The 8,558-nt window shown below is 41.3% G+C and overlaps 1 protein-coding gene across 1 annotated transcript; it reads left to right on the top strand.

Moving 5' to 3' along the window:
• Positions 1-427: 427 nt before the first annotated feature.
• Positions 428-2,965, top strand: LOC148037046 (uncharacterized). The gene is made up of 3 exons (XM_087675994.1): positions 428-1,567; positions 1,667-1,951; positions 2,150-2,965. The coding sequence occupies exons 1-3, from the start codon at positions 1,001-1,003 to the stop codon at positions 2,552-2,554; spliced, it is 1,257 nt and encodes a 418-aa protein (XP_087532120.1). The 5' UTR covers positions 428-1,000; the 3' UTR covers positions 2,555-2,965.
• Positions 2,966-8,558: the final 5,593 nt, after the last annotated feature.

Raw genomic sequence — 8,558 nt, 5'->3', positions numbered from 1 at the left:
AACGACGGTTGTGGTTGGTGGGAGGAGGAGGGCCGTCGGATCAGAGGAGAAGGATAGGGATTGGACGGCGGAAGGGGAAGGAGGGAGATCGGACAGACTGGAAAGGGGGGAACGAGATCGGACGGCGGAAGGCAAAGAGTTTGTCAGACGGTGAGGGGCGCCGCCACGAAGAGAGAGAGAGAGCGACTCAGCGAGGAGGACTCTGGAGGAAACGATTCTAGGGAGGCCGCCGCTAAATCTGGCGAGGGGAGCGCCAGATTAGACTGCGAATCGCGATGATCGGCTCGCATATTGACCAGGCGGCAAAAAAGCTGGTGATTCTGTGGTGAAAAGGCGATCTCGCTTCTTGTGCATCGAAAGGGGGTCGAGAGAAAGGGTACGTGAGAGAGAGGGATAGTAGTAGTTCGTGAGGCGGGAAAGAGAGTACAAACTTCAAAGTCCCCACTAGATTTAGGGGGATCGTTGTGTATCCCCACCGTCTTTAGCTGTTCTGCGGTGCTGCCACGGTCCACTCATCTCTCTCTCTCCTTCCCCCTCTCACTCTCTCTCTCGATTACTGGCCCAAGCCACTTGCCCTGAAACCTCACCTGCTCTTTTAGCCTCCCCTTCTTTCTCTCTCTCTCTCTCTCCGTCCCCTCCATCTTCTGCATGTCCTTGCCTCGCCTGGTTGCCTGTTCTCCTTCAGACTCCCTGACCTCCCGTATCGCTTCATCGATCCCCTCGCCCCTCCGTCTTCTTCCTCCCCCAGCCCTCATTCCCCTCCCGACCGTCACCATGACTTCCTGCCATCGTCCAAGCAGGAAATCCTCCTCCACACGCCTCCTATCTGATGAAGATCACTCAAGGCTCTTTCCTGCATAGCCGTGGAATCTGACCTTTCGCCGTTTTCCCGCAGTTAGGAGATCATTTATCACGGAGCTGTCTTTCGAGGTACCTGGGGTATTGTACTTCTTCTCGAAGAGGGAAGGCCAAGGCAGCCCGGAGTAGCCAAAGTTTAGAAATGTTGCAGGCTCCATCGCAGCTTTCTCGAGTGTGTGGCCACGGCCACATAAAGAAATTTTGGCTCATGCAGACACAGAACGAGAGTCAGGCGTGCGAGAACGCGAACAACTCTCTCTCTTCGGCGTCCTCAAAGCCTGTTCCGTTTACCTCCTTCAAAAGCTCCGATGGCGGCAAACACGCTGGCGCTCAGTGGAGTCGGCCGCTATCTGCTGGGCCTTCCGTTGCAGCAGGCGTCTCAGCCTATGGTGGCTCGCTTAACGGCTCTCGGCACGCGAGTCTTCTCACTTGTGCGGAGTCCTTGGCGGATCAGCACGCACTGCGACCTCAGCTCGCATCTAGCTTTGTGGTGGAGGATATGAAATCGCAGTTCCATCGACATGGTAATAAGGACGGAGAGCTCTTGGCAGCCACTTCGCCTGCCGGGGACATTGATGTCCTAGCCTCCTCGTCTCACTGTGACTTTGATCCTGCCCTACGCGCGAAATATACTTATGCAACTCTGCCGAACTACCGTTCTGACTCCTCGACTGAAACGGACGAGGATGTTTCTTCAGCCTGCGTGAGAGTAAGTATAAACTGTTTGCTTGGAAGCTTTGATAGTTGACTGCCGCTACGTGTACTCCTCGGTCTCTTATTGTGGATTGCTGTTTCGAATGATAAGCAGGACGGGACAAGTCCTTCGAATGCTAGGCAGGACGGAGAGCAATCTTTGAAATATCAGTTTAGCGACGCGGAATCGTTGCCTCAATGTGATAAGACTGTCGGGAAGTTTGCGTTGTCCGACAGGTCCGTTAATGGTGCGGAAGGATTAAACGAAGGCTTTAGTTACAGAGGTCATGAGAGGAGCGCTGACGAGCTGGCTGCGTCCCGGAGTTTAGACATGAGGACTTGCTCTTTGTGTGGAACATCCAAAACGCCTCTTTGGAGAAGCGGCCCGAAAGGTCCCAAGGTGAGCTTGTTTCTTTAATCTTGAGATACTGACGCTAGGTTCTAGTGATCATCTATCGTGGGACTCTCTAATGTGATCTGCTCATGTGTAAGCTTAGAAAATCTAAAGTTCCTGTATCGAGCCATAGCATTGCTAGTCCGATCTTTCAATTTTCTTGGGAAACTGGATGATTCTTAAAAGTTCATTTTCTGTTTGCAGTCTCTCTGCAACGCTTGTGGTATACGGTACAAGAAATCAAGACGGTTAGCCAGTCAGGTTGAAGGCTCTGAATCTTCTCATCATGCCAAGCCCCTAGGAAGGCCGTTTAAGAGGAAGCAACATCCTCTCTTTTCATACAGATCGTCACTGAAGCACTCTCTGTCTGCCAAGCTGGCGGAGGCGGCCTCACTGTGTCAGAAGAAACCGAAGTGGTCAAAGCTTATTCTGCACGATCATGGAGAGTTTCGTCTAGATAACATCCCGGCGAAGGCTGACCAGTCGAAGAGGCTCTTTGGATTTTCTACCAAGTCCGGTTTCAAGGATTCTAGCAGAGGAATCGGCAAAGATGAAGAGGAGGCTGCGGTGTTGTTGATGTATCTGTCATGTGGCCTTGTGTGCGCGTAGTAACGGGTTTCGTTCAAGGGCAATCGGATTTGTCTTTTTTATGCATTATTTAAGCATAGAGATCCTGAAGCATCTGGCAACAAAGTGAACGCCAAGGCTTCTCCAGATACAGAGAAAGGTTGGATATCTGCGCTGCTGATGTCGTGGCTTTTGGCTTCTCTATACTTGATCGGAATAAAAGGTTCCTTACTCCGAAATTCGGTGGCACCATTGAGGATGTTTACTCTTATCACATGGGCCATGCATGCCTCTTCACAAAGGCTTCAGAGTCTAGTTATTGAATCAGCTCTTCTCTGTCACTGCTTTTATTAGGCCTTCCGTGCTAATATTTGCCCTTCGGTTTGTACCATGTAGCTTCGCTCTCGAGTCCTAAATCAATTAATTGGTGCATTTATTTTTAATTCTTTTAATTCGAGGCCTCACGTAAAAATTCCAAGATTATTGAAGTTTAAGTTAATACATTAATTTTAATTCTTTTAATTCAAGGCCTAACGTAAAACTTCTAGGATTATTGAAATTTAAATTGACATATTAACAAAGTAGACAATAAATATCTTAAGTTTTTTTTTTTTAAATGTGACTTTTTTGAATATCTTGTCAAGAAAGGCAGAAGTGTTCACAATGCTACATCAGGTGAAAAGATAGTTGTAAATCCAAAGAAATCTTGTTAATTGCTTTATTAGCATTCTCTAGATTAAACCTTGTAAATAGACAAGAATAAAAATAAGCCACACATATTATAAGATATGATAACGGTAATGTGTTAGGCAATTTAATGTGAACTAACATGGAGGTACTTGTTTTTATCTGTATGTAGCAGTGTTATGAGGGAGGTTAAATGCACATAAATATTGTAACAACTTTTCATCTCGTGTACACTTGGGTGTTTCTCCCTCCACTTGGGCTTTGCATAAGTAAAATGCAAATATTGTTTTTCATTCTCAAAGCTATTTTGTTTTTTTACTCTTTTCTAAGCAAAGTGCTTTCTTGTAAGAAAATATGGAGAAAGAGTGGGTATTTACAATGCCAATCGTGGTAACAAATGCAAAGTGGGAAGAATCACTCTACGCATGCCTTGAGCATCATACTTAGCATTAGAGCTTTGCTCATGTGTAGGCTAGTTCTTCAATTGGGGTGGGAGCGATCGGAGAAGGAAGCTAGTTGTGGTTCATTATTGTGGGTGGAGAAAGAGTGGGTATTTACAATGCCAATCGTGGTAACAAATGCAAAGTGGGAAGAATCACTCTACGCATGCCTTGAGCATCATACTTAGCATTAGAGCTTTGCTCATGTGTAGGCTAGTTCTTCAATTGGGGTGGGAGCGATCGGAGAAGGAAGCTAGTTGTGGTTCATTATTGTGGGTGGATGCAACAAAAATAAAGGTGGGATTTGAGATGAAATCTTGGTGGCTCTTGAAATTGGGGCAAGTAGACAACAATTGGCGATTGGGGAAGGATATGCAATTGGGCAAGAGAATAAGTTAGATGTCACAATGCACAGTGACGAGGTGCCTCACGATGTGAGCCCGATCCGATGGACGCCATGTGTGAGATGATGAAGAACTTGTGGGCTACTATGTTACCCAAGATGTTGGGAAAGGATTAAGTTGAAATTGACAATGATGGGGATAATCATCGAAGGCTTCGAAAGAAAGAAAAGAAAGATCAAGATGACTCTTCATCGGATGAGATGGAAAAATACAAACCTCGAGCACAAGAAAAGTACAAAGAATAAAGGGACCCAATGATCAAATAGGTGGATTAAGGAGGTTGATGGTTACGTCAAACTACTCAAGATCTCAAGCAAGAGCAAATGATTGATAGTGGCACAACTACTGGACGGTGATGCCTCGAAGTGGTTGATGTACAAAGAAGAATGCAGATGGAACAAGCAATCCCTCAAACTTGAGTACAACGAAACTCGGTCCGAGACAATCCCAGCAAATGGTTTTGCCAGTCTAAAGACAATCAACTCAAGGGTTAGTTGAGGGGACAATACAAGCAGAGGTGGTCATGGAGGGGGAAGCAGAATTGGGCAAGGAAGAGAAGGCCCATTGGCTTGTCACACATGCAAAGGACCTTAGTTTGTGCATGATTGCTTAAGAGGGTCAGCTTCATTAAGTGGGTCAAGGTTTGCTATACAAGTAGACGTGCGAGGGTCAAGGTCAACAGTGCAAATTAAAGAGAGAAGAGGAAGATAAGGAGTGGGAACGTAAGGTCAAGGCAAGAGCAGTGGGAGCAAAGCCATCATTCACCATGACCTTCATTTTCAGCATTTGCAATATGTTTGTTCTAGGTTGGGAAATTGGCGACACGTGGGCAACACACAATTTTATATCACCTCAAGTAGCGGCACGACTAGGTGTGAAGTCGGTGAGGACAGAAGAGTTGGAGGTGTCATTTGTACAAGGGAAATACAAGTATTTTGAGTTGGCAAAAGGGGTACCGGTTCAAATTGGACAGTGGCAGGCAAGCTTAGATTTCATAGTGGTCCCAATGGATGATTTCGAAGGTATCTTAGGCATGGATTGGATAGATAACCATGTCGTACAAATATTGGGCATAAGGAAGAATAATATATACTTGCAGGCCTTTCAATCAATGGTGTAGGTACCATATTTCTGCACAAAGTGTAAAGGCCACAACAAGACATCGGTAGGAAATGCGGTGGATGCTAGATTGGTGGTTACAAAGGTGCATGATTCAAGCAGCCATGAGAAGGATAGTGCATTAGGGCCAAAAACGTTTCAAAAATGGCACTTGTAAGAAAATGATTAAGTTACTAATTAGTTGAGGTTTTAAAATAATGAACCCTTCAAATTTGGCCATTCAGACGTGATTAATGAGAGAATTTATTATTCATTTAAGAGGTTAGCCATTAAATGCCTAAGGATGTTAACTCATGTCAGAGGTCACTTTTTGGCCATTATTCTTTCATTTTGAATATTTTACTATCACGTTTTCCATCAAAATCACGCTTCTTTTTCGCCTGCATTCATTTGAATCATCGTTCTCTCCTCTTCACTTTGTTTCTTAGTTCTTAAAGTAGATTTTACTCTGTCGTAAAATTTCTCACCAAAATCACGTCCGGTTTTTACCAGTAACGTACATTGGTCTCCCTTCGTCTCCCTTCGTCTCCTTTCACAAAATCTTGAGAAGGTGATCATCAACAATCAAAAGAGTCTCTACACAGAGGATCAATACCACTTACTTGTCGATTGAGCTATAGAGATATGGTCCTCCATGGATCTGCGACGAGATCATCTTGTTAGTTTTCAGCAGACCCAACTAGGTTGGGACATCCAAGCCGCATCTTTACTTCAACCCCTAAGATATCCATTCTGTAAGATTTTGTTTCAACTAAATCCAAGCTTTTTCTTCAATCTCTTCAATTTGATTCATAAGAAAATGGGTAAAAGAGTCCCATGGTGTTGATGCAAATTGGTAGGGATAGATATACTAAGGATAATCCTTAAGCTAATAGAATAGAAAGTGAAAATTTTCACTTTGATCTTGACACTTGAAAATAGAATATCTTCATTATACAGTGTTGTAATATCAACTTTTTAGCAAGGACTAATTGATAAGACAAGGATAATATATTATAATTAGAAGAAAGGAAGTACTTTGATTTCTGGGAGATAAAAATATTTACCTAGTAATAGATTAAAAATATTTATTATTCAATTTTGTCTCTTAAAATATAAAAAAATTAAACAAGTAATAGATAGAAGTATTAGTGATATTGTGTATCATATCAACTTTAGGACTAAGATGATTTTATGTGTGCAGGATGCTTCAAAGAATATGAAGGATACAACTTCTTACTTAATATTAGCTCTTGGGAGTATTTTTCTCATCATACCCTCAACTATGATTAGCACTATGGGGTTTCAAGTTTCAATATCTTCAATTGTGATTCTTATTAGCACTATTAGATTTCAATACCTAAATGGTGGCTTGATGTCATGGGATGATACTACTCATGATATCATATCCTAGCAAATCTCTTAAGATCTATTCCCTTGATTTGTAAGAAGAAATAGAAAGGACTTGAATCTATTTCTTTCTCTCAGAACTCTGATTCTAAAGCAGACTGATTTTATAATTGAAAGCATCACTACATTATTGATGCTTTATCCTTGTATATCTTTTTTCAAATGTAATATATCTCAATTTCACAAAAAAAAGACCATCAAAATAATCAGTTTCCATTTCACAAAAAATTTTTACATAACTTTATTAGGCTCTGAAAAAATTTTAGAAATTTTTTAAGCTTTTTTTGAGCTCGTTTGCTATTTTAAAAATATTTTTAAGCAAAAAAGAGCCTAAAAGAGACCCAAAAAATCACAAAAAAGCCACCCAAAAATAGCATTGCTGATACAACGCGAATATGGGTATCCGAGTGTACAACGCGAATATGGGTATCCGAGACACTCGGATACCCATATTCGTGTTGCATTGCCGATACAACACGAATATGGGTATCCGAGTGTATTCGCGTTGTATCGGCAATGCGAATATGCCGATACAACGCGAATATGCATTGCCAATACAACACGAATATGGGCATCCGAGTGTATTCGCGTTGTATCGGCAATGCATTGCCGATACAATCCGAGTGTATTCGCGTTGTATCGGCAATACATTGCCGATACAATGCGGATATCCATATTCGGATACCCATATTCGCGTTGTATCGGCAATGCTATTTTTGGGTGGTTTTTTTGTGATTTTTTGGGTCTCTTTTAAACCGTTTTTTGCTTAGAAATATTTTTAAAATAGCAAAATAGCTCAAAAAAATTCAAAAAAATTTCCATGAGTTTATTAGGCTTTGAAAAATTTTAAGGAATTTTTAAAGATTTTTTGGAGCTCATTTGCTATTTTTAAAATATTTTTAAGCAAAGAAAGCCTAAAAAAGACCCAAAAATCACAAAAAAACCACCCAAAAATAGCATTGTCGATACGGCGCGAATATGGGTATCCGAGCGTCGCTGTATCGGCAATGCTATTTTTGGGTGGTTTTTTTGTGATTTTTTGGGTCTTTTTTAGCTCGGATACCCATATTCGCGCCGTATCGGCAATGCTATTTTTGGGTGGTTTTTTTGTGATTTTTTGGGTCTTTTTTAGGGTTTTTTTGCTTAAAAATATTTTTAAAAATAGCAAATGAGCTCAAAAAAATCTTTAAAAATTCCTAAATTTTTTTCAAAGCCTAATAAACTCATGGAATTTTTTTTGAATTTTTTTGATAGGTTTAAGATCTCACAAAAAAATAAGTCATTACAAGGGGAGTGTACTTTGCACGCGTATGTTTACTCCTTCACGATACTGAGGGAGAAGGACCCCTACGGAGATTTTGTTGTGCCACTCTTGCACCATATCAAGTCATCCATGATATGCACCGAAAAGTATAGTACCAAACATTATGCTTTTTGCCACGCTCGTGCCGTATGAACTGCTCCATGATACGGTGCGAATATGACCCTGCGAAAATTTGGCTTTGCTGCTCTCGCGTCATATCAACTTATCCTCACATGGTTGACTTTATGAATTTATGAATTATCCTTACATTGTTGCTGCTCATGCTCATAAGATCACCCTAATGAATAAAGATTTTAATATGATTAGCAGAATAAGGTACCGAGGATGATGTTTGCAAGAGAAAAATCGATGTAATTCGACCTGTTAATTATAAGAGAATGGGTGAGGTGTATGGGCAAATGGTTATTAATGTTTCTTGCACTTCTGAGGAAGAGGACTATCTTAGCATATCTCATGAGGACAAGTCCATGCTAGTTGTAAAAAGGATATTTAATTGTTAGATTCTGTAGTTTATTATTGCATAAGATAAGGCATTTTGACTCTAAAAAATTTTAGTATATAGAATAATTATGCTATTGATTGCAAATAACACTCCTTTATTTTTGCTATTAGCTTTAGGACATTGATTGCATCTCTTAGCCAATAAATCTCTAAAATTATGTGTATTGTTAATCCACTGTTAT

The sequence above is a fragment of the Lygodium microphyllum genome, chromosome 4 (assembly GCF_053477565.2).
Source record: "Lygodium microphyllum isolate KBCC chromosome 4, Lygodium_microphyllum_v1.1.10, whole genome shotgun sequence".
In the NCBI taxonomy this organism is placed as follows: domain Eukaryota; kingdom Viridiplantae; phylum Streptophyta; class Polypodiopsida; order Schizaeales; family Lygodiaceae; genus Lygodium; species Lygodium microphyllum.
The sequence above is the reverse complement of the archived record's forward strand: the minus strand, read 5'-3'. Positions and strand labels throughout refer to the sequence as shown.

What these genes read in the sequence shown, in the direction of transcription:
- LOC148037046 (XM_087675994.1), top strand. Translation starts at nt 1,001, where the DNA reads ATGTTGCAGGCTCCATCGCAGCTTTCTCGAGTGTGTGGCCACGGCCAC. An exon ending in TTTCTTCAGCCTGCGTGAGA is followed by an intron (nt 1,568 to 1,666) that starts GTAAGTATAAAC and finishes AATGATAAGCAG; the next exon opens with GACGGGACAAGTCCTTCGAA. An exon ending in GCGGCCCGAAAGGTCCCAAG is followed by an intron (nt 1,952 to 2,149) that starts GTGAGCTTGTTT and finishes TTCTGTTTGCAG; the next exon opens with TCTCTCTGCAACGCTTGTGG.